This window comes from Mirounga leonina, unplaced genomic scaffold (assembly GCF_011800145.1).
Source record: "Mirounga leonina isolate KUSES-001 unplaced genomic scaffold, KU_Mleo_1.0 Mir_93, whole genome shotgun sequence".
NCBI lineage: Eukaryota > Metazoa > Chordata > Mammalia > Carnivora > Phocidae > Mirounga > Mirounga leonina.
Window position 1 is genome coordinate 49228703 of NW_023270854.1, and position 26680 is coordinate 49255382.

Below are 26680 nucleotides of genomic sequence, written 5' to 3' on the forward strand. Positions count from 1 at the left end.
CCAATACCCACTCCCACTGTCTTGATTATTCAAGACTTGAAATCAAGTAGTAGGAGTCCGATTGTTCTTCTTTTTCAAAACTATTGTCTATTCTAAGATCTTTGCATGTCCTTTGTACATTTTAGACTCAGCTTATTTTCTACAAGAGTCTGCTGGGATTTTGATTGGAATTACATTGGTACTATATATCAAATTGGAATGTCTTTTAAAAAAATTTTAAACATTTTTTTGAGAGCGAGCTTGTGTGCCTGAGCGGGGGGAGGGGCAGCGGCAATAGCAGCAGGAGAGGGAGAGAGAATCTTAAGCAAGCTCCACGCCCAGCATGGAGCCTGATGTGGGGCTTGATCTCACAAGCCTGAGATTATGACCTGAGCCAAAATCAAGAGTTGGACACCTAACTGAGCCATCCCGGACCCCCAAATTGAGACATCTTAATATTGAGTCTTCTAAAAAAAATTTCTCACAGCAGTGTTCTGTATTTTTTTTCTTTTTTTTTTTTTTAAAGATTTTACTTGAGAGACAGAGTGTGTGTACATGAGTGGGGGGCAGGGGGGAGGGAGAAGCAGACTCCCTGCCAAGCAGGGATCCCGATGCAGGGCTTGATCCCAGGACCCTGGGATCATGACCTGAGCCAAAGGCAGATGTTTAATTGACTGAACCACCTAGGGTCCCTATTTTCTTTAATTTCCTTTGCCTTTCCCCCTTCCCCCTTTTCTCTTCAAGATTTATTTATTTGAGAGAGAGCGAACATGTGTGCGCACTGTGCGCGTCAGGGGAGGGGCAAAGGGAAAGAATCTTCAAGCAGACTCCCTGCTGAGCATGGAGCCCAAGGGGTTTGATCTCACGACCCATGATCCATGAGATCATGACCTGAGCTGAAACCAAGAGTTGGATGCTTAATCGACTGAGCAACCCAGGCACCCCTTTTATTTTCAATACAGGATCGTACACATGTTTTTTTTAAAATGTTCACTCTCTCGCTGTGTCTCTCTCTGTCAAATAAATGAATAAAATCTTTAAAAAAAATAAAATAAAATGTCATTAAGTATTTCATGGTATTTGATGCTGTCATAAATGGTATTTTTTAAATGTCATTTTCCAGTTGTTTGTTGCTAACATGTAGAAGTAGAATTAATTATTGTATATTGATCTTGTATCCTGTGATTTTGCTGATTTTTACATATTAGTGTTTAGGATAATGTAGATAGGATACAATCATGTTGCAAATATGAAATTTTTTTTTTTTTTTCTTATTCAGTCTCCATGCCTTTTATTTCTCTTTTTCCTTTATTGCACTGGCTAGGATGTTCAGCACAATATTGAGTAGAATTGGTTGACAGTGGGATTTTTGCTGATCTTAGGAGAAAAGTCTCTAGTTTTGGTTGGAGTTGTTTTACAAATGTTCACCATTAGTTTGAGGAAGTTCTCTATTTGTAGTTTGCTGAGAGTTTTTATTCATGAATGGGAGTTGAATTTTTCAAATACTTTTTCCATATCTATTGCAAAGATCATTTTTTATCCTTTAATCTGTTAATGTAAAATACATCGACTCTTTTGAATAGTAAACCAACCTTTCATTCTTGGGATAAACCCCACTTAGTCATTATGTATTTTCCTTTTTATATATTGCTGGATTCTATTTGGTGGTATTTTGTGAAGGATTTTTGTATTTCTTTTTGTGAGAATTACTGGCTTATAGTCTTCTTGACTAGTCTTTGTCTGCTTTTGCTATCAGTGTAATCCTGGCCATATACAGTGAGTTAGGGGATATCCCCACCTCCTCTTTTCTGAAAGAGATTTTCTTTAAATGGTTCATAGAATTCTCCAGTGAAGCTTGGAGCTTTCTTTGTGGGAAGACTTTCATTTAGGAATTTAGTGTATTTAATAAATGTAGGATTATTCAGATGTTATATTTTCTTTGATACCTGTTTTGGTAATTAGCATCTTTTAAGGATTGTCCTTTTAATTTACAGTCTTATCAACTTGATTGGCATAATACACTCTTATTCTTTAATTCTGGAGTCTCTAGTGCTGTTTTCATTTCCCCCCTCCCCCCCGGTATTGGCAAATTGTGGTTTCTCTCTCACTTTCTTCATTATCTACCCAGAGGTTTGTCAATTTCATTGATTTACCCCCCCCCCCAAAAGAATCAACTTTTGCTTGTTCATTTATTATTTTACTGATTTCACCTCTTTGCTTTATTTCATTTACTTTGGTTTTAATGTATACTTTTTCTAGCTTCTTATGGTAGCTTTATTTTAAGCCTTTTTGTTTACTGTTTATATCTTTTGTCCAGTTTTCTGTTGTGTTCGCATTACTGTTTTTTTTTTACGTGCTTCTACATAGTGTAACCTTTTTTCCGTTTTTTCCTTTTAAATTTTGACTGGTAATGTTTTACAGACGTTTTCAAGGTATATGTGATAACATTAGTCCTTTCATCTTTTATGTCAATTTTAGAAAATATTCCAGCAAAGCAAGATTTTTTTTTTTTATTCACTTACATGTTTTGGTAATTGTATGTTTTACTTATTTATTTTAAAGGACTTTATTTTAGAGAGAGCGTGAGCACATGTGTGCAAGTTGGAGGAGGGGCAGAGGGAGAGAATCTTCAAGCAGACTCCTGGCTGAGTGTGGAGCCCATGTTGTGGGGCTTGACCTCCCCACCCATGAGATCATGACCTGAGCTGAAACCAAGAGTCAGACGCTTAACCCATTGAGTCACCCAGGCGCCCTTTGTTTTATTTTTTAAGTCTTTAATTTGTAATTTATTTTGGGTAGGGCATACCATGGGGTGGAGAACTGATGATATTTTTTTCCTAAATTATCCAGTTTTTCTCAACATTCTTCATTGTATAATCTATTTTCTTACCTTAAATGGCATTGTTTTAGTCTTTATTCTTTTTTAGAAATTTCTTAGCTGTTATGGGTATAAACTTGGTACATGAATGAATCATTTTGTAAAGTTTCAAAAAAGAATTAAATTTATTAATTTGGAATCACATCTTTACAGTAATTTTTCCTGTCTAGAAACTGTTCATAACTTTTCAATTTATTATTTAGGTGTTTTTTGTATTCCTAAGTAAAGCTTTATAGTTTTCTTATTAAAGTATTACATATTTTGTTATGTTTACTCTTAGATATTTACTGATATTCTTTCTTTTCTATCATATTTCTAACAGACTATTTGCTAGTACGTTGTTTAAATATTTGGTTTTCCTGAGAGAGTAGTCTTTGGAATAAGATTCTTCAGTGATGGTTTAGTATTCCTGTGCTATTATCTCACAGAAAGTTTAAGTAAAAATAACAGGTGATAGAATAAAGGTTATTGGATTTCAGCATAGGTGCTCTCAGGACTGAGTTTGTTATCCTTATTTTCTTCTAAAAAAATTTTTTTCCCAGATTTTATTTTTAAGTAATCTCTACACCCAACATGGGGCTCAGACTTAAAATCCTGAGCTCAAGAGTCCATGCTCTACTGACTAAGCCAGCTGGGCGCCCCAACCTTATTTTCTAATTTTAATCCTCATCTGGAAATTTTTATCTTCTCTTACTTTTTTCTTCTTAAATCTCCACTTCTGGCTCTTTTTTTTAAACCTCCCTACTCTTTTCTTTGTGTTCCGTGTTTATGTCTTCCAGAGTAAGATATTGTTAACATTTCAGGATTATGTGATTTAGGGGACAGTGTCTTCTTCATTGTTGTTCTGTTGTATGGAATGTTACATATGTGTTGAATATGAATATTCCCTTAGGTTAATAATGTAGAATTATAAAATTGGATATTTTGAGCTAATTTATGTGTTTGATGTGATGTTTTCCAATAATGGAGGGTTTGGTGCTCTTAAAATAATTCTATTCATTTGTAAATAATTGTTACAGTTATACAATAGACATTCACAGAAAGAACACTGCGTTTTGTTTGTTATGGGGAGAAGTGATTCCACTAAATGTTAATGATCATTTCGAGAATTCCCTCCCCTCCAATATTGTAGCATTCTCAGCTGTCTTTGTGACAGTATTTATTTTTCCCCTAGCTTCATTGAAGTATAATTTATATGGATTAAAATTCACCTATTTTTTGTGTACAGTTTGGATTTCGTTAGTTTAATACAGTCACGTAACCACCACCACACAATCAAGATACAGAAGATCCACCATTCTGAAAAGTTTCCTTGTGCCCCTTTGTGTATAAGCAGGTGACCTCTGGCCTGGAGCAGCCACCTCAGTACTTTTTTTTTTTTAACTGTTAGTGATTTTTAGTATATTGACAAGATTGTGTAACCTTCACCACAATCTAATTTTAGAACATTTCCATCACCCCGGAAAATAATAGGTGTCTGTTTAAAGTCACTCCCTCTTCCCACCTTTAGCCCTAGCAATCCCCAGTCTACTTTGTGTCTCTGTATATTTACCTTTTCTGGCAAATATAAGCATACAATATGTTTTATTATTCTGTGTCTGGCTTCTTTCATTAGACGTAAACATTATCAACTTTTGAGCATTTTTATGAAATTAAATTTTTTTTAAAACAGGGAATGACTCTACTAATGATGGGGTCAGCAGATGCTCTTCCTGAGGAACCCTCAGCTAAAACTGTCTTTGTAGAAGACATGACAGAAGAACAGTTAGCATCTGCGGTAAGATATACCACGTTTCATATATTTGATTGCTACAGGTACCAAGATGTCTTTCAGAAAGTAGCATCTAAATGTTTTAAAGATTTGGGGCACCTGGGTAGCTTAGTCAGTTAAGTGTCTGACTCTTGATTTCGGCTCAGGTCATGATCTCAGGGTCGTGGGATCAAGCCCTGTGATGGGCTCCACCTCTGAGAGGAGTCTGCTTGAGATTCTCTCCCTCTCCCTTTGCCCCTTCCCTCCGCTCAAGTGCACACACTCTCTCCCTAAAATAAATAAATCTTTAAAGTAAGTGTTTTGAAGATTTAATCGGCAATATCAAGATGTATGTTTTTGTTTATTTTAAAGATTTTATTTATTTAGAGAGAGCACATGCGTGAGTTGGGAGGGGACAGAGGGAGAGGGAGAATTTCCAGCAGACTCCACACTGAGTGTGGAGCCTGACCTGAGGCTCCCCAATATGTATGTTTTAGAAGTAAAAGGTTTTATTTTTGAAATTGGCTTTTGAGGAGTCCTTGTCAGTGTAAAATCAGTCAGTGTCTTTAATAAGTATTGGGCAGTGCTAATAGTGCTATTATTTTATGGGAAAAGAGGCTTATAGAGGATAAGTAGTTTAAATGCTGGGATGTTAAAAGTCTTAAAACTTTGCTGAAAATACATACAATTTATCTTTAACTGCAACATTGGTTTAGAAAACTGGTCAACACACACTTGTCAAATGTTATTTTTTTACCATCTAGCATTTTTATAGTATTATTTTCTTTTTTTGAAGTGTTTCTATGTATACTTTGTACCCCATTCTAGTGATAACCCTTCAAAGGCGGGGGGCAAGACTGATTTGATTGATCACTTATTATTTTTGAGAAGGGAATTAAAACACAGAATGTTTCTCAACATAATGCAAGTGAACATTTCTGTTAGGAGTATAAAACATTGTTACTTTTGGGTAAAGTTGGAATAAATTGGTATGAGTTGGTAAATTATACTTCAAAGTGTGAACTTTAGTGATTTTATATGCTATGTCATTTTATAAAAATGTGTTAATCCTTGTCCTTATCAGATGGAATTACCATGTGGATTGACAAACCTTGGCAACACTTGTTACATGAATGCTACAGTTCAGTGTATTCGTTCTGTGCCTGAACTCAAAGATGCCCTTAAAAGGTAAGACAGGAGATAAATGTTGTGAGTCCTTTTGGTGGGTAAGGGAGGCTCACATTTGGATGAATAGTGTTTTGTATATAAATGTGTATATAATTTTTTAGCAGCTTTACTGAGATACTCATTTATTGTACAATTCATCCATTTAAAGTATTCAGTTAAATGGTCTTTATTCAAAAGGTTGTACAACTGTCACCACAGTCTAATTTTAGGTTCTTTTCTTACCCTCTGAAAGAAACCTTATGTTCACAAGCAGTCACTCATTTTACCCTTCCCACCTCCAGCTCTAGGCAACCAATTTTAGTATATGTGCTGCTGAAGCGAGCAACCATTTATCTACTTTCTGTCTTAGAGATTTGCGTATTCTGGACATTTCATATAAATGGAATCATACAGTGGGTGACTTTGTGACTGGTTTCTTTTACTTAGCATAATATTTTCTGGGTATAGTCATGTTGTAGTATGTATCAGTACTTCTTTCCTTTTTATGTCTGAATAATATTCCAGTGTTAATGGACATACTACATTTTGTTAATCTGTTCATCTGTTGATAAACATTTGATTTGTTTCCATTTTGTAGCTCCTTTGAGTAACGTTACTGTGAACATTCAAGGACAAGTTTTTGTGCAGACCAGTTGTTTCATTTCTTTCCGTTATGAGTGGCTTGCTTGGCCATATAGTAACTATGTTAAACAGCATTTTGAGGAGCTGCCAAACTGCTAGGCACCATTTTCTGTTCTCACCACCATTGTAAGGGAGTTCTAATTTCTCCACCTCCATGCCAATATTGTTATTGTATGTCTTTGATTATAGTCATCCTAAGGGTGAAATGGTCTCTCATTGTAGTTGTCATTTGCATTTACATAATGACTAGTGATGTTGAGCATCCTTTCATGTGCTTACTGGCTTGTATATCTTCTTTGGAAAAATGTTTAAATCCTTTGCCTGTGTTTTAAATGGTTCCTCTTTTTATTATTCAGTTATAAGTGTTCTTTATATATTCTGGATACAAGTCCTTTTTCAGATAGATAATTCATAAATATTTTCTTTCATTTTGTGAGTTGCCTTCACTTGATGTTGTTTTGTAACAAAAAAGTTTTTATTTTTTGATTAGTTTAATTTTTCTCTTGTGTGTGTGTGTGTGTGTGTGTGTATTTTATGTATAACACCATTACCTAATCCTAGGTCATAAATATTTACTCCTATTTTTTTAAGAGCTGTATAGTTTTAGCTCTTAAATTTAGGTCTCTGATCCATTTTTATTCTGATCCATTTTCAGTTAATTTTTATGTATAGTGGGGAGTTGATATCCCGTCCTATTCTTTTGCAAATAGCTATCCAGTTTTTTGAGTACCATTTGTTGAAGACTACTCTTTTCCCTGTGGAATTGCCCTAGCACATTCATTGAAATTCATTTGGCCATATGATGTATGTAATAAGATTTATTTCTGGACTCTTAATTCTAGTTTGGAAATAAATACATTGATTTGTATTGACTTGTCCTAATGCTAGTGAGTAATGGTTTTACAAAGAAGTAAAACTTTTATACCATTATACAAAAGAAAAAAGAATAAATATCCATGTTTTGATAGCCTATGAAATGGTCTATAAATGAGAATCCCTTCTCCTCAGTGAGTATAAATATGTAACTTAAAATATATAACTTAAGTCTGACTAAATTTATCACAACTGTCTTGGTATATACATTGCCACTTCTTAACGTAGGGTAGAATTATAAACTGCAATTTGGATTCTTAGCCAGCTTTATGAATGTTGATTTTTTTTTTTTTTTCCTTAGTGGCTTGGGAAAAGCTTTGATAGAACTGAGCAGTAGAGAGGAGAAAGGATTTTGCAGAAACCTGAGAGTAACTGAAAGTTTTCTAAATTTCTCTGAAATGAATACTTGTCAGTTGCCTAGATTGTAGCTGATGTAATTAGTGTACAAGACACAGGACCTGTCTTCCAGGCACTTGGTCTTAATTGAATTGAGAAAGGCTGTCAAGTTTGGTACTGTTTCAGAACTGCTTTGATGGGAAATGTTAAAGTCAAAGTGACTTCCTCAGAGGTTTATAGTTACTTCCCCACTATTTTCGTGTGCCCATAGTTACTGATGAGAGATCTAATATCAGTTTCATTTCTTACTCTTTTCTTTTAATAACTTTTAGGATTTTTTTCTTTATTTTTGTTTTTCAGTTTTCCAACAGGTTAAGTGTGGGGTTTTCTTTCATTTATCTTATTTAGTGCTGAGTGAGCACTTTTTTTCTTTTTTTTTTTTTAAAGATTTTATTTATTTATTCATGAGAGACAGAGAGAGAGAGAGAGAGGCAGAGGGAGAAGCAGGCTCCCAAGGAGCAGGGAGCCCGATGTGGGACTCGATCCCAGGACCCTGGGATCATGACCTGAGCCGAAGGCAGACGCTTAACCATCTGAGCCACCCAGGCGCCCTCTTTTCTTTTTTTTTTTAAGATTTTATTTTTTGAGAGAGAGAGAGCGCATGAGTGGGGGAGAGGGGCAGAAGGAGAAGCAGACTCCCCACTGAGCAGGGAGCCCAATGTGGGGCTCTGTCCCAGGACCCTGGGATCATAACCTGAGCCGAAGGCAGACGCTTAACGGACTGAGCCACCCAGGTGTCCTGAAGGAGCACTTTGATTCTAAGGACTCTTGTCCTAAACTGTGGACATTCTTGACTTATTTCTTGAGAAAATGCTTCTCTATTTTATATAACTTCCGTAATATTCTGAATAATAGAATTTCTGGATCTATTTTTCATGTTTCTTTTTTTTCTTTGCACTTTTTAAAAATTATTATGTGCTGTGTTCCAGGAGAGTGCCTCAGTTCTGTTTTACATTTCACTGATTTGTGCATTAGCTTTGTTTCACAGCTGCTTATTTATCACAGCCTTCCTTTCTCTAATCTCCTGTTCTTAATTTTGGATGATTCCTGCTTTTATTTCTCCGAGGCTCTGACTACTCTTATTTAAACACTCTCCCCCGCCCCCCCCCCCCCCCACCAATTTGGTCCTTTCAGTTTTAACTCGGTTCTCTTTAGATGTAAGGATTGATCTCTCATTTGTTTGAAGATTGTGTACTTAGATAACCACTTTCTCTTCCTTATGTCCCAATTGCAAATGATCTAATGAGCAGCTTGCTGGGCAGCTCCCTGCCCTAGAAGGTAGCTACTGGCACAGACTTGTCTTTCTTCCAAGAATTCCTCTGTACTTTTTTCATCTGGGATACCTTCTAGCTTCTATTCCAAAGAGAACTCTTTCATGTTTTGGAGTTATTTCTCTGAGTTTTGTATAAGGAGGGGAGATTTCATCCTGTTGATTGAGTTTTCTTGAAACCAGATGAAGTATTTTTTGAATGCTAAGTTTTTATAAGAGGTTGGAAACCCTTGTACTAAACTAACTTAATACAAGAGGACATGGATGGGCTGTATGTCTTTGGAAAAATGGCATTAACTGATAAAATAGGAATGAAAGAAGAAAATTTCTATGGAAGGTGTTTTACAGCTGGTGATGCTGAAGCTCATCCTTAAATACTTAAGGATTTTTATTTGGCAGGTTCTGGAGAGTGAGATGTATTTTATAAAGGCTAGAAGGAAAGTAGATTGGGTTAGCTGAAGAGGTAATGAGGGCCAAGAACCAGAGCTGCAGGTAAAATCTGGTTTGCTTATGCTGCCCAATAGTGGAACCTCATGATAATGTAGGAGTTCTGAATTTAGAACTTAAAGTGTATATAATAAAAATTACCCTTAAATTCTATGAATTACTTACAAAAGACAGCATCTCATGGCCATATTCTTATCTTACTGGAGATTGGCAATGCACCTCTTGGTAAGTACCACATAGTTTTTCATTAGCAATTACTAGATTGCTATTCTACTTGCATTTTCAAATTTGTATAGGAATGATCTGTTCTTGATAGAACTTCACTATAAAATTGGTTGGACCCAGCCTTTTTTTTTTGCATTTTAAAGGTACATTTTCTGTGTCTTTTAGAGTTAGTTTTTAAAATTTGTCTTCCTATGAATTTGTCCTTATGTCTTTAAGATATTTTAGCATAAGAGTTCTCTATTTTGGACCTGTATTTTCCCCCATTTTCATTTCTTATTTGCTATATATATAGAAATTTATATATATAAATTTCCCCTTGATTATCTTGTCAGAGGTTTGTATATTTTATTTTTCACAGAAATCAGCTATTAGATTTATTCAGTCACTTCTTTTCATTGTCTGATTCATCCTACTTTTGTATTGATTTGTTTGTTTTCCTTAGGCTGCTTTATTTTCTTAAGTTTTATTTTCTTAAGTTGTATGCTTAGGTCATTTATTTGTTCTTGTGTATTAATGAAAGTACTTAAGTAGTTTTGAGTTTTTGCCTCTATTCCCTATTCATTAGATAAGGCTGTTCAGGTTTTGTTTTTTTTTTTAAACACTATAAAATCTCTTCCTTTGACCCCAAATTTGTTTTTAATTATTGACATACAGGCATTAACATACAGAAAAGTGTACGAACGAATTATCCCAGAGTGAACACATCTGTGTAACCAACACAAACAGAACCGTATCAGCTTCTAAAAATCCCCTCACGACTCTCCCTTCCTGATCGCTACTCCACCTTTCTGTTCAAAATTGTTAATACTAGTGTGACTTTTAACCTCATAGATTAATTTTGCCAATTGGAACTCTTCATGAGCAGAAACCTAGATTGTGTTCGTTTGGGTCTAGTTCATTCATGTTCATGCTACATAGTGTTCCACTGTACACTGTACTACCAAATAATTACCCATTTTTCTGTTGATGAATGTTTGTGTTGAGCTGATGTATGATTGATGTATTTCACAGATGATAGAAAAGTCAAGGCATACTCTTTTTGTAGGTGATAACGTATTAATAGATATTAAGTTGATGAATTATATTCAGATTTTCTATATCATTACTTAATTTTTACATATTATTGACTTGATAAAGACTAGAAAAAATACTCTTTTTTTGGGGGGGTTCTGTAAATCCTCTCAGTATTTCTGTTCTATTTCTCAGTACTCTTGTCAATTCCTCCTTTCTAACAGTTTTTCTTTGTAAAGTTAAGTTGTTAATGTTACTTGGTTTATTGGATGGTTTTATCTTACTTAGGAATTAAATGTTGTAACGAGAGTTTTTTTGGGGGGGGATGGTATTAAATCACTCATGGTTTTCCATTCTCAGTTATTAAAAAAAGATAATTCATTAGTGTAGCCTTTGCCATAAATGCAGGAATAGTTACTTAGCAATGTCACCCTGTAACTAGGAGAATCAGTAACAGCAGCAGTGTGTCATTACATACTTCACTGATCTTTTGGGATACACTTGCTTTATTAGTGCTTTATTTCAACTTCAGAAATGCCTTTTAGGTAGGTGTAAACTGAGTGGGAAACTCTTATGATTTTCACTTTTTAAAATGAACATATGTAATTTAGACATTATTATGAATTGTATATTGAAAAATTAAAAAAAAAACTTGAGTCATAGCAATTTCCAAAAGATCTAAATAAATGAAAAAGAAAAACAGAACTTCTTAATTGGATATAATTTAACATATTTTCTGACCTCTTTCATTCTACTTATTTAGTGCAGAGGTTTTTTTGTTTTTGAAATCGAAATATTTACATATAGTAAATATCAAATATCTTGTGTTTGGTGTGATCAGTTTTGATAAATGCAAATTCTCTGTTACCCATTTTACAAACTGTAGAACATTTCCCTCACCCCAGGATGTTTTTGTACTTGTACCTTTTCCCAGTCCTCGTCTCCTCCACCACCCAACTCTGCAAGCAGCTACTGATCCCTTAATAGTTTTGTGCATTCTGGAAGTTAAGTGTACAGAATGTAATTTATTTTTGGTTTGGCTTAGTTCACTCAGCATGGTCTTTGAAGTTTACCCATGTTATTGATGGTATGGATAGTCTGGTTGCTTCACATTCTTGCCAGTCTTGGTTGATTTCAGTCTCTTTCGTTTTAGTCCCTCCAGTGGGTGTTTTAATCATAGTGAATAGGCAATCATTCCTCTACCTCTCAATGTTTGATATTACCTGAATGATAATTTCCGATCCTATGTCATAAGACATTGTATGAGTGAATACTATCGTTTATTTCCTTTGGATGGCCAGTCCTTTGTGCTGTTGTAAATTAAATGAGAATTATAAATTGAAAGTGAATTTAGAAGTATTTAATAGAAACACTGCAGTATATAGGTAGCAGATGGACTTGAAAATTAACTGCCTTATTTAACGTTACATAGCAAGTTAATGCTGAATGTAGGTGTATTGACTTTGATTTAATGTTTTTGACCTAAAGCTTTTTTTTATTTCTGAAAGTGTATTTTATTTGTAATAATGGACATTAAGAGTGTACTTTTTTGTTTCACACTGTTTTCAGGAAATTTTTTTTTTTTAAATAAGTTAGGAGAAAATTTAAAACAGGCTTCATTCATCTAAATTCCCTTTTTTTCTTAGTGTTCCTTTTTTACCCATGTCATGCTTAAGGGAATAAGACCAGAAGAGAAGAAAATAGAAAGATGGGAACAACTGTGATAAAGTTGCAGTTGAGGGTGTCATCATAAGCTCTTTTAATTAGTTTCTTCCCTTTTGAGTTTCAGAATGAATTAAATCCTATTTAATTCTGCCTTAATGTTCCCAGGTATGCAGGTGCCTTGAGAGCTTCAGGGGAAATGGCTTCAGCACAGTATATTACTGCAGGTCAGTATCTTAAATATACTCCTTTTTTTGACAGGACAGTGTAGTATTCAATAAATGTTATTTTTCACTCACTGGTAGCTTTCTGTTTACAGAATGTGTTTTATAAAACATCATTTCATTAAAATTGGAGTATTTATACTTAAGCAACTTAAGGACTTAAATTATAAACCAATGATGTCTGTCTTTTCTGAAAAACAGTCTGGATATTTTTGGATTAAAGTTAATTTTGGCTTTAGGTTCTGTTAGTAAAATACATCTCTGGGGACATCCAGAGATAGGTTTTATTGTAGTTGATGCAATCATTATAAGAGAGAGGCTTAGTGAGTGTTAGTGTAAGGAAATCATGAATGAGGTATTAGGAGAAACTGAAATTCTTAAAGGCTAGAAATAACTTACTTCTTCATTACATGGGACCATGTATTCTGTCCCCATTTGTTTTGGGCTAGTTTTACAAATGAATACTCTTCAGGGTTAGGTCGATAGGGTATTTTTATAGCCATGCCATTTTTGGGGCAGGGGGTGGTAACAGTTTTATTGAGATACAATTCACAGCCCGTATAATTTACCCACTTAAAGTGTACAATTCATTGTCTTTTAGTATATGCAGAGCTATGCAGCCATCACCACAGTCAATTTTAGAAAGTTTTCATCAACTTGAAAAAGAAACTGTAACATTTAGCACTCATCCTGTTTTCTCCTCACCACTCCCAGCCCTATGCAATCACTAATCTACTGTCAGTCTCCATATATTTGCCTATTCTAGACTTTTGACATAAATGGAATTATACAGTATGTGGTCTTTTTTGACTGGCTTCTTTCACTTAGAATGTTTTCAAGGTTCATTCACATTGTAGTATGTATTAGTACTTTATTCCTTTTTATTGCTGAATGAGATTCTGTTGTGGATATATCACATTCCATTTGTCCTTTCATCCCTGATAGACATTTGGGTGGTTTCCACTTTCTGACCATTACAAGTATTGCTGAAAACTTGTGCAAGCATTTCTGTGGACATAATGTTTTTATTTCTCTTGGGTATGTATCTAGGAGTGGAATTGCTGGGTCATATGGTAACTATATTTAACCTTTTGAGGAACTGCCAGACTATTTTCCAAAGCAGTTGGCATCATTTTATATTTCTCCCATGAATGAGGGTTCCAATTTCTCTTGATAATACTCGGTATTGTCTGTCTTTGATTATAGCCAGCCTAGGGGTGTGAAGTGGTATCTCATTGTGGTCAGCTGTTAATTTGTAATGCTATATAAACAGTAGGTTTCTCTGTGTCATTTGGAGTTAGAGATTTTCCTTTGACCTTTGTTTCCTGAAAGTAGATTTATTTGTTGAAATGAAGTTTTTAATGAGAAAAATGATCACTTATATCTAGTTTACTTGATTGCTTGTGTATCTGAGAGTAACTCAGAATTTCAGCAATTCTTCAGTATCCTATGAGTCTTGTAGTGAAGGGATAAAAGATACTGTTCTTCATTTTTAAATTTTAGTTTGTGCTAAATTATAAGAACAGTTCCAAGAATCCACCAATTATTAACTTTTTGTCACATCTGGCTCATCATTCTCTATAACCATGTTCTTTTTTTTCTGAACCATTTGAGAGTAAGGTACAGACATCCTGTCTCATTCCTAAATACTTCAGTATGTATTTCCCAAGTATAAGTACATTCATAACCACAAGAAAATTACCATTTTTCAAAATCTAGGAGTTTAACATGGATAAAGTATTTTAAAATACAAACTACTTAAATTTTGGCAGTTGACCCAATATTGCCCATTATAAAGTTGTTTTTCTTTTTTGCTTTGGGAGCCAGTTTAGGATCACATATTGATTGCATGTTGTCATGTCCTACTAGTCTCTTTTAATATACAGTGAGTGCATTTTTGACTTTATTTCAAACTAAAGAAATACTTTGAGATGCTCTGTTTATGGGATATGTTAAATCTTAAATCATTTATTTTGAGTAATGTGTACCTTAAAGTGTTAATTACAATTTAGCCTTTTTTATTTTAAGAAACATTAGATTGGTAGTGATAACGTGATTTTTAGCTGTCCCTCCCCCCCAATTTTTTTTTAAAGATTTTTTTATTTGTCAGAGAGCACACATGCACACAAGCAGCGGGAGCTGCAGAGGGAGAAGGAGAAGCAGGCTCTCCATTGAGCAGGGAGCCTGATGCGGGGCTCGATCCCAGGACGCTGGGATCATGACCTGAGCCAAAGGCAGACACTTAATGACTGAGCCACACAGGCGCCCCCCCCAAAAATATTTTTAAACACCATGTTTAGTTGTCTTATTTGGGAACATTTTATTAAACACTGGCTTTGTGCTGAGATATAATATTTGCTGGACTTCGGTTTGAATAATAATGGTAGATAACATTTCACATATTAGTTAACAAAATAAGTTAAGATAGGCTAGACTAGAATTTTGCCGTACATGAAGTAAGGGCAAGGTGTGATAGCTAGGAAGTCAGCAGAGGAAAAGTATTCTGAACTCCCAGGGCAGGGCTGAGTCTATGACCATGAGATTTATGAAGATGAGAGAGGATAGTGGAGGAAAGATTTTGAAGAAGGTTTTTAGCTATCACTAGAGTCAGGAAGTATGTTTAACAGATTTTAAAATTTAGGAGTTGAGTAGATGGGAACCAAGTACAGGCTTAAAGGGAGGTGGGTTGAGAGTGGTGACCTGATGGCCTGATAATGGCATAGTACCAGAGCAGTAACATTAGCCTGTTTGATCCCTAGACAGAGGTTATGTGTTCTCTCTGGTGAATGAATATGCCCTGCTTTGGGAGACAAAGGCTGGCAAGGAGAGAAAGACTGAGGGGCAGGACTCAGAAGTTGTTCATAGGTAGTGATTACATTATAAAGTCTGGTCAGTTCTTCAAGATTTAAAAACAAATCTTTTTCTTACTGGGAATTTGACAGCTACGAAAGGAGTAGATATGCTTAAAAATATTCCTCAGCAGTTTTTGTTTGTATTAATCTAGAATTAATTTACAGTAACATGTATTAAATATGTCACTCTTTTATTAAAGCAGTGTTTGCTTTGTTTTTAAGCCCTTAGAGATTTGTTTGATTCCATGGATAAAACTTCTTCTAGTATTCCACCTATTATTCTACTGCAGTTTTTGCACATGGCTTTTCCACAGTTTGCAGAGAAAGGTGAACAAGGACAATATCTTCAACAGGTAAACAGGGCAAGGTTCTATGGTTTTCATTTTGTAAATGTAAAACTTAGGTGCTGTACACTAACCATGTTTATTTGTATTTCCAAACATACTCCCAATTATCAGTCCTTTCTAGTTGACAACATCATTGTTTCTGGTCCAGAGTGGTCTGTTAACTATTACCTTGCTTCTGTTTTTGTCCTTCTGCAGTGTTTCTCCACACAGCCTCCCGAGTCCTTTATAAAATGTAAATAGGATTATGTTGGTCCCTTGTTCGTTACCTCCTAGTGATTTTCTATCCCCGTCCTGAGTAATCTAGCTCCTGGCTCCCTATCTGAGCTCCTCATGTGTCACTCTCCCCCTTGCTTACTTCTTTGGTTCTCAAACACACTGGCTTCCTGGTTATTTTTTAAACCCTCCAGTATCCACTTTCGCAGGATCTTTGCTCTTATTTCTTTGGCTCTCAGATAAGTGTATGGCTTGCTTCCTCACCTCGTTCAGGTCTCATAGCTCAAATGTCAAGGCATCACAGAAGTTTTCTTGACTATCCTATTGAAATAGCACACTTCTTTCCCCTCATCACTTTCTGCTCCCATATTGCTTTTTTTTATTCATAACTCTTCTCTTTAGATGAATTTGTTATATTTTGTTTATGTCCCCATTGAGAACTTCTTCTGTTTTGGTTACTGCTGTTTATTCCTGTGTCTAAAAAAGAGGATAGCAGGAAGGGAAGAATGAAGGGGGGGAATTGGACGGGGAGACGAACCATGAGAGACTGTGGACTCTGAGAAACAAACTGAGGGTTCTAGAGGGGAGGGCGGTGGGGGGATGGGTTAGCCTGGTGATGGGTATTAAAGAGGGCACGTACTGCATGGAGCACTGGGTGTTATACGCAAACAATGAATCATGGAACACCACATCAAAAACTAATGATGTAATGTATGGTGATTAACATAACATAATAAAAAAAATAAACAGTGGTTAGCTTAAGGAGGAACTCAGTAAACATCTCTTGAATGAATGAGTATTCTGGAATCCTCATTGTTTTGAAGATCCTATAATATCTAATTTGACTTAATATTTTTAAATTAAAAAAAAAAAAACAAACCAGCTTTCTTCCCCTGCCCTAAGGAAGCAGCAATTCTTTTGGAATGATTTTGTAGATAAAACAGTATCAACAGCCAGGATTATTTACTTTGTCATTTTTAAATTACAGGATGCTAATGAATGTTGGATACAAATGATGCGCGTATTGCAACAGAAATTGGAAGCCATAGAGGATGATTCTGTTAAAGAGGTAATTGACACATGTGTGTGATTATAGATTTTTATTATACCTTGATAAGTATACCCCGCGGCCCCAAAAACTTGAAATAAATTCATCCTAATAGACATGCACTTGAATACTTCAGATGCTCAATCTATAGTTGGAATTTGAAAGCTTGCATCTGATACTTGAATTCATTGTATTATTTATTAAGCTTAATTGATATTATTGAGCATCTGTAGTCTTTTGGTAATGTTTTTTGAACAGTAGAAGGATTTTACAGAAAGGGATTACATTTTAAAAAGCTTAAATATGTATTTACTAAACTGGATTGTGTGAGGAAAAATCTACATTAGTACCTATATGAAGTAAAATTGGAATTTTTATTTCATTTTAATTTTTGCAGACAGATTCTTCATCTGCATCAGCAGTGACACCTTCTAAAAAGAAAAGTTTAATTGATCAGTTCTTCGGAGTTGAGTTTGAAACTACGTATCCTTATGAGCCAAGATTTGTAGAGACTACTCATAACTTACTAGAAGTGAATTGGTATCAGTAGCATTGTTGACTGATTGGAGTGGTGGGTGGGGTATGTAGAAAAAATCTTCAGAGGCATTTATGCCTAAAAGATAAAATGAAACTTAGGAATTTGTAAAAATACCCCATCAGAGTAATCCTGAAGTTCAGGTAAATGTACACTTTAAGGGTATTATTTTTTCCTAAGAATATCTTTAGCAGAGTCAGCCTCATTAATTCACTTCATAGGGAATTAATTTTTAATTGTATGAAACAGTATATCAGCCAGATTATATACATGAGATTGAACCAATTCATAAAACGTGAATTCAGAGGAGGACTATTTTCTAGGTCATGGGTAGAAACTGAAAGATTTCTGTTTATGTATCTTTGTGTTACAACCATTTTAAGACTGTGTAAATACCAACTTATATTTGTTAAGAGTTTGTCCTTTTATTATTCATTACTCATATTGTTGGTAAGTGCATGAAGCACTTTAAAGTATGTTGAAACAAATGTGGGAAACCAAAATATTTAAAATACCAATGAACGATGCTATTAATTTTATTAATTCCAGTATAGTTAATATACAGTGTTATATTAATTTCAGATATACAATATAATGATTCAACAGTTCCATACATTACTCAGTGCTCATCACAGTCAGTGTACTCTTAATCCCCATCACCTATTTCACTCATCCCCCACCCACCTCCTTCATTCTTGTTGAGAATGGAATCATATGGTATTTGTCTTTCTGACTTATTTCACTTAGCATTATATACCTTGGATCCATCCATGTTGTTGTAAATAGCAAGATTTCATTCTTTTTTATGGCTGAATAATATTCCATTGTATATACCCCCCCCATGTGATCTTTATCCATTCATCTATCGATGGACACTTGGGTTGCTTCCATAATTTGGCTATTGTAAATGCTGTAATAAACATAGGGGTGCATATGTCTTTTCATGTTAGTGTTTTTGTATTCTTTGGGTAAATACCTAGTAGTGGAATTACTGGATCATATGGTAGTTCTATTTTTAATTTTTCGAGGGGGTTCTATTTTTAATTTTTTGAGGAAAATCCATACTGTTTTCCAGAGTGCCTGCACCAGTTTGCATTCCCACCCACAGTGCATGAGGGTTCCTTTTTCTCCTATATCCTCACCAACACTTGATTTTTTTTTTTTTTTTTTTTTTTTTTTTTTAAAGAGGGAGAGAGAGGTTGGGGTGGGGAGAGGGAGAAGGAGAATCTTAAGTAGGCTCCATGTCCAGTGGCGGAGCCTGACATGGGGCTCAATCTCACAACTCCAAGATCATGACCTGAGCTGAAATCAAGAGTCAGATGTTTAACCAACTAAGCCACCCAGGGGCCCTAACGCTTGTTTTTTGTGTTTTTGATTTTAGTCATTCTGACAGGTGTGAGGTGACATTGTGGGTTTTTTTTTTTTCTAAATTTTTTTTCCTTTATTTTCTAAAGATTTTATTTATTTGAGAGAGAGAATGAGAGACAGAGAGCATGAGAGAGAGGAGGGTCAGAGGGAGAAGCAGACTCCCTGCCGAGCAGGGAGCCCAATGCGGGACTCGATCCTGGGAGTCCAGGATCATGACCTGAGCCGAAGGCAGTCGCTCAACCAACTGAGCCACCCAGGCGCCTGACATTGTGGCTTTGATTTGCATTTCCTTGATGATGAGTGACGTTGAGCATCTGTTCAAGTGTTGGTCATCTATATGTCTTTGGAGAAATGTCTGTTCTCTTTGTCTTCTGCCCATTTTTTAATTATTATTATTTTGGTGTCATATAAGTTCTTTATATATTTTGGATACTAACCCTTTATCAGATATCATTTGCAAATACTGATGCTATTAATCTTAATACCATTAGGATAATTTATTTTATTCAACATATTTATTATAGCAGATTGATTACCTGTTGGTATATTCCTTATCTTATTTCTCAAAGCATGAAATGCACAGAATCTGAAGAAGAAGAGGTCACTAAAGGAAAGGAAAATCAGCTTCAACTTAGCTGTTTTATCAATCAAGAAGTCAAGTATCTTTTTACAGGACTTAAATTGGTAAGATCAATTACAGTTGATCCTCATTATAAATTCTGTATTTGCAGGTGCATCTACTTGCTAAAATTTATTTGTAACTGTAACAACAGTACTTGGTGCTTTCATGGTCATTTGTAGACATGTTCCGAGTGGCAAAAATTTTGAGTTGCTAGACACAGTCTCACCGGAGGTCCAAAAAAGTGATGCTCTGCCTTCTTGTTTCAGCTCATACTGTTAACAAGTGTCCTTTTACTGTAATTTTAGTACCACAACTTTCTGCAATTTTGTGCTTTTTGTTGATTTGCTGTTTAAAATGGCCTTCAGGCATAGTGCTGAAGTGCTATCTAGTGTTCTAAGCCTGAGAAGGCTGTGTGTGAATGTTTATTAGATAAGCCTTAAGGAGAAAATCATGTTTGATAGATAAGCTTCATATAGGGATGGGTTATAGTATAGTTGGCTGTGAAGACAATGAGTTGTCATTAAATAGAAACATACATGACACAAGGTTGTGTATTGATAGGTTGACAGAAGTGTTGTGACCAGAGGCTTGCAGGAGGCCTCTGAGGGTATTATAGTGAGAATTTATTAGTAATAATGAGGTATAAACTGGGATTGTACTGTGTAAATCAGGCCACATAGGCCCTCTGCCTTTGCACAGTATTGCACCTGAGGTCCTGGAATGTAAGTGACTTCATTGCTTTGTCGCAGACCTGGGTCTAGAACTTGATTCTCTCATTCGCCAGTTAGTACTCTTTCCCCATTTTCATACTACAGAATGCACTCTCATAAGCAGATTGATAAAATACAACAGTTTTGCTTGCTAATTTAGTACTTTGATATGGTTTGGGAAATACGTACATGTTTTGAAGGATAGGCAATGAATTGGGGCAGGGAGTGCATTGATAAACAAGATAATTTGTCATCAGGGAGTTCCCATCTACAGTTTGGGGTAAGATCAGTTAGGGGAGTGGTTGGTAAATACAGACATAAGAGGCAAAGGGAGAAAGTAATATTCTCTGTCCTGTGATACTGGGCGGGGCGGGGAGTGTAGTGAGGCATACTGGCTTTTAAGAGAAGTTCATTTTAAAAGCTTAAAAATAATGGCTAACCACTAAGAGTCCTATAACAAATTATGACGTGCAAGTTTCAGGACATCAGAACATGAAGCATAAATGTAATTGGAGAGTATTGAATGGAATGTTTTGGCAGGGACTCTTCAGGATGATATTTTTTCTTCATAATTTTATAAAATTCCAGAAAAGCTAAATGTACTTGGAGCTTCTAGGTGATAGTGGATTGGTGATAATATGTATAGCTTACCTGATGAATAACATCACACCAGATACATGTTCTTGAGAAGCATGTATTTATGAGATGTATTGTCTTGCCCATTGTTTAGATGCTTTATCATCATTTGTTCTGATTATTCTAGAGTAATTTGGCTCCATATTTCTTTACCTTTTTGCTGTTGAACAAACTTGATTAAATGTTAAAAAGCTACACGGTGATTCCTTTTGTAATGAGATTAGTAATTTCTGAAAACTAAAAAAAAAATTTTTACACAAGTAACATGCTTATAGTGAACATTAACAGTAAATTTTTTACTGTAATTTCTTGTGTATTAATGTTCTTACAAAGCAGAGCACATTAGTAGTGCTTTTTTTAATATTAGAAATAGTAGCTTATGTTCATTAAATGTAGAATATATGCCAAATGGTTGTCCATGTTTTTTTACAGGTACTAACTTATGTAGTTCTAACAACAGCACTATGTTATATAGATATTATCATCATTTCCATATGATGCCCAGAGGGGATAACTGTCTTGTTCAGTGTCACATAGGCTGTAAAAAATGGAAAGGCAGACATGATGGTTAAGATATGTATAGTGGCTAAAGGCTTTTCCACATTTGTTAGATTTACAGGTTTTCTTTGTGATGACTTTTCTCAAATTTGAGAATAATTGGTTCTAGAAGCCTTTTATACATAAAGGATAAAGAACAAGGGTTTCCTACATTCTCATAATTGTCCTTCTGTATGAGTATTCTAATAATCTGTATGTAAGCAGAAGCCCTAAAGGCTTTTTTATGTTATATAAAATACAGTGTAAACTCAGAATCTGAGCAACATTTGGGTCACAATTTAAAACTTCAAACATTACTTACATTCTGAGGAGTTCACACCAGTATAAATTGATAACCTTTTAAGAACTGAATCATATCTAAAAGCCTTCCTACATTGTCTTCATTGAAATTATTTTTCAGTGGCATGAATCCATTGATGTATATTGTCTACTGAGGAGTACTAATTTTTAAAAGAACTAAAAGTGTGATTCTAGGGGCACCTGGCTGGCATGCAGCTCTTGATCCTCGAGGTCATCAGTTCAAGCCCCACTTTGGCTGTAGAGCTTACTTTAAAAAAAAGTGTGATTCTGTATTGCAGGAAAAATTCTTTAAAAATGTTTGATCTTCTGTTATGTTCTTTTTTTAGCGACTTCAGGAAGAAATCACTAAACAGTCTCCAACATTGCAAAGAAATGCTTTATATATCAAATCTGTAAGTTTTTCATTCCTTTTGAATTTGAATCCATTTTGATGAAAGGTTTCCAGTTAGTTAATTTTACCCAGTCTTTGTTTTTTTCCCAAACCAAGCATTAAAAACTTCTGTGGTATTTGCATGTGATAGGATTTCTTGCATTTTTTTTCCCCTCAGTCTAAGATCAGCCGACTACCTGCTTACTTGACAATTCAGATGGTTCGATTTTTTTATAAAGAGAAGGAATCTGTGAATGCTAAAGTTCTTAAGGTTAGTAATGAACTTCAGTATAATAAAATATTGTAATTCTTTGATGGCAATCCCTAATTCACAATAGATTTCTTTCTTCCTTTAGGGATAAACTTTCTTTGAAATATTATAAGTAGGGAAGTTATTAACATTAGACAAGTGGTTCTTTGTTTGTTTGTTTGTTTGTTTGTCAGAGAGAGGGACAGCATGCACAAGCAGGGAGAGCAGGAAGCAGAGGGAGAAGCATGCTCCCTGCTGATTAAGAGCCCCATGTGGGAATTGATCCTAGGACTCTGGGATCATGACCTGAGCTGAAGGTAGATGTGTAACTGACTGAGCCACCAGGTGCCCCTGTCCTTTTTTTTTTTAAAGATTTTATTTATTTGACAGAGATACAGCGAGAGAGGGAACATAAGCGGGGGGAGAGGGAGAAGCAGGCCTCCCGCCGAGCAGGGAGCCCGATGTGGGGCTCGATCCCAGGACCCTGGGATCTGACCTGAGCCGAAGGCAGACGCTTAACGACTGAGCCACCCAGGCGCCCCATCCCTGTCCTTTTTATTTTAAATCATACACATGCCTGACTTTCACTACCAGCCCACCCCTAGCATTTGATTAAGTAGGGCCTGAAGTCCTAAAAATTTTTCATAAGATTCACAATTAGTTCTGATGGATGCCCTCCACTCCCCAGAAATACTGCTCTAGACCAGATCCTCAACTCCACAGATACTGACCCAGCAGGTTTAGAGGATGGGAGTGTGGGGTAGGAGGCATGCTGCACTCTCCAGTATGGTAGCTGTAATCTCTTGAGTAAGAGCCAGCCTTATGATGTAGCTGTTTTGTAGAACTGTAGCTCTGCTACATATCCACAGTCCGTGATCCCTGGGAGAGCTATATATAATTCTGTCCTCTTGAGCTGAAATTCATAATACAATTTCAAATATACTTACTGTTATATGATAAGGTTAAATGTAGTTGGAGTATTTACAATTGTTAACTTTATGTATTAATATTAGTTTTGAACTGTATCACTATTATTTCTTTGTAAAGGTGTATTTCAAATTACAAAAAGTCATTAAGTGACCCCATTTGTAAATTGATTCCATTGTCAGTTTTAGGTATCCATTATTTTCACAGCAACTGATGTGCTGTTTCTGAAATGCTTCTTTTGTCATATAAATTTGGTAACTCTTCTGTGGTCAGAGTCTTGGGTTTAATTGGAAAAAAAAGCTAAACAAATTTTTTTAATCTTAAAAAGTTAGAACCAGGGGTGCCTGGTTGGCTCAGTCAGTAGAGCATGCGACTCTTTATCTTTTTTTTTTTTTTTTTAAGATTTATGTATTTTACAGAGAGAGTGGGAGACAGAGCATGAGCAGGGCGGAGGAGGAGGCAGAGGGAGAGGGAGAAGCAGGCTCCCCACTGAGCAGGGAGCCTGATGTGGGACTTGATCCCAGGACCCCTGGGATCATGACCTGAGCCGAAGGCAGACGCTTAACCGACTGAGCCAACCAGGTGCCCCGTGATTCTTGATCTTAGGGTTGGAGCCTATTTAAAAAAAAAAAAAGTTGGGACCACATTGAAAATAAGCACTATGATGTTTTCAGCTGCATAGATTTCCAAGTGATTTTTATGAATTTTATTTTCAACTTCATTTGAATTATGAAAGTACTACTGTAAAAGTATGATAGATATTTTAAATAAGTACCTTTATAAGGGTGTTTACACATACTCTTTCTTTTTGGTTTGTATATAGGATGTTAAATTTCCTCTTATGTTGGATGTGTATGAACTGTGTACCCCAGAACTTCAGGAGAAAATGGTCTCTTTTCGAACAAAATTCAAGGATCTAGAAGATAAAAAAGTGAATCAGCAGCCAAAGACAGTAGGTTCTTATTGCTGATTTTCTCATCTTAATAGTTTAATCTTTAATCAGTGTTCAACAATTACTGTTACTCTCTTAGTAATTACTTTGTTAATCTCTCAGTAAAAATGGATGAACCTTTATTTTATTTAGCACATATACAAAGTTTTAGGTGTATTTTAGCATAAGAAAAAGAACTCTAGTTAGGGTAAATAGGCCCTTTATGGTAGAGTAAGCTTAATATTTTCTTTTTGCCTGTAATCTGTAGCCTATATTCCTTTTATATTTATCTCCTCAAAGCATTTCACGTAAAGTGTTGCCTAGTATTTTCAGTGTATTTTATTGTTTTCCTTGTAAGTCATGGAATTATTTCTATTTTTAGATGGAATTAGTGGGATAGAATCCTGGCTCATCTATGCCTATAGTGACAAATAAGTTGTATCTTTTTAATTTGTTATTTAATTTTTATTTAAATTCAAGTTAGTTAACATAGAGTACAGTATTGGTTTCAGGAGTAGAATTCAGTGATTCATCACTTACATACAACACCCAGTGCTCATCACAACAAGTGCCCCCCTTAATGCCCATCGTCATCTAGCCCATCCCCCACCTGCCTTGTTCCAGCAACTCTCCGTTTGTTCTGTATGGTTAAGAGTCTTTTATAGTTTATTTCCCTGTCTCTCTCTCTTTTTCCCCCCTCTCCCTATGTTTATCTGTTTTGTTTCTTAAACTCCACATGAGTGAAATCATATGATACTTGTCTTTCTCTGACTGACTTCACTTAGTGTAATACACTCTAGCTCCATCCATGTCATTGCAAATGGCAAGATTTCGTTCTTTTTGGTTGAGTAATATTCGTACGTGTGTGTACACACATGTCTTTATCCATTCATCAGCCGATGGACATTTGGGCTCTTTCCAGAGTTTGGCTGTTGTTGATGGTGTTGCTATCAACATCAGGATGCATGTGTCCCTTCGCATCTGTCTTTTTGTATCCTTTGGGTAAATACCTAGTAGTGCTGTTGCTGGGTCGTAGGGTAGCTCTGTTTTTAACTTTTTGAGAAACCTTCATACTGTTCTCCAGAGTGGCTGCACCAGCTTGCATTCCCACCAACAGGGCAAGAGGGGTTCCCCTTTTTTCTGCATCCTCACCAACACCTGTTGTTTCTTGTATTAATTTTAGCCATTCTGACTGGTGTGATAAATTGTATCTTTTAATAAGTGCTGCTTGTATGCCTGCCTATAATTGCTAAAATCACAACCTTAGGAAACTTTATATTTAATAAGTTGTATCATTTTAGGTTCAGATAGGGTACAGCTGACCTGTGTTGGATTTTTTTTTCCCACAATGAAAAAGATCTTTCCTGATAACTAGAAATATTTCCAGTGTGATACTATATATCATTTAAATTCTGCAAATTACTGTGGGTGTGTAGTGCGTGTGTGTAGTGCGTGTGTTAAATGGTTTTTTTTTTTTTAACATTAAAATTTATTTTGAGATAATTGTAGAATCACATGCATTTATAAGAAATAATATGAAGAGGGGCGCCTGGGTGGCTCAGTGCATTAAGTGACTCCTTCTGCTCATGTCGTAATCCCAGCGTCCTGGGATTGAGCCCCCCATCGGGCTCCCTGCTCAGCTCCCTGCTTCTCCTCCCTGCTTCTCCTCCCTCTGCCTGCCACTCCCCCTGCTTGTGAGTGCACTCTCTCTCTGTGTCAAATAAATAAATAAAATCTTTAAAAAAAAAAAGAAATAATATGAAGAGATCCAGGTACCTTTTACCAAGTTTCCCCTGTGGTAATATCTTACAAAACAATAACACAGTATCACAACTTGGATATTGACTTTGATGCAGTCTAGATACAGTACATTCTCATCACTACAGAAATTCCACATACTGCTCCTTTGTAGACAAACCCACTTTCCTTTGGCCCCTGCCTCCTCTTCAATTCCTAGCAACTGTTAACCTGTTCTCCATTTCTGTAGTTTTGTCATTTTAAGATACGAAATGGAATATATATATATATAGTACTATATTATACATATACTATATATATATACTATATAAATGGAATCCTATCATATATAACTTTTTGGGATTTTCTTTTCTCAGCATACATAATTCTCAGGAAATTAGCCCAGGTTATTTTGTATAACAGTAGTTCCTTCTTTTTTGTTGCTGAATAGTATTCTGTTATGCATATACCATATTTTGCTTAACCATTCAGCTGTTGAAGGACAGCTGGATTGTTTCTAGTTTCATTTATTTTGAATAAAGTTGCTGTAAGTATTCATGTACCATTTTTTTTTTTTAATATTTTTTATTTGAGAGAGAGCGAGTGTGAGTAGGGGGAGGGGCAGAGAGAGAGGGAGAAGCAAACTCCCTGCTGAGCAGGGAGCCCTGTGTGGGACTCAATCCCAGGACTCTGGGATCATGACTTAAGCCGAAGGCAGATGCTTAACCGACTGAGTCACCCAGGTGCCCCTC

General features: G+C 35.6%; 1 protein-coding gene across 1 annotated transcript in view; it reads left to right on the forward strand.

Annotated features, from left to right (window-relative positions):
* USP14 (ubiquitin specific peptidase 14) overlaps positions 1-26680 on the forward strand; it is a 41351-nt gene that overhangs the window by 8671 nt on the left and 6000 nt on the right. Inside the window, exons 3-12 of the mRNA XM_034996086.1 lie at positions 4530-4634; positions 5692-5795; positions 12469-12527; positions 15599-15729; positions 16925-17005; positions 17382-17467; positions 19457-19571; positions 22040-22105; positions 22262-22354; positions 24084-24212. Of these exons, the coding sequence (XP_034851977.1) occupies positions 4530-4634; positions 5692-5795; positions 12469-12527; positions 15599-15729; positions 16925-17005; positions 17382-17467; positions 19457-19571; positions 22040-22105; positions 22262-22354; positions 24084-24212 (969 nt within the window). The remainder of the gene's footprint in view (positions 1-4529; positions 4635-5691; positions 5796-12468; positions 12528-15598; positions 15730-16924; positions 17006-17381; positions 17468-19456; positions 19572-22039; positions 22106-22261; positions 22355-24083; positions 24213-26680) is intronic.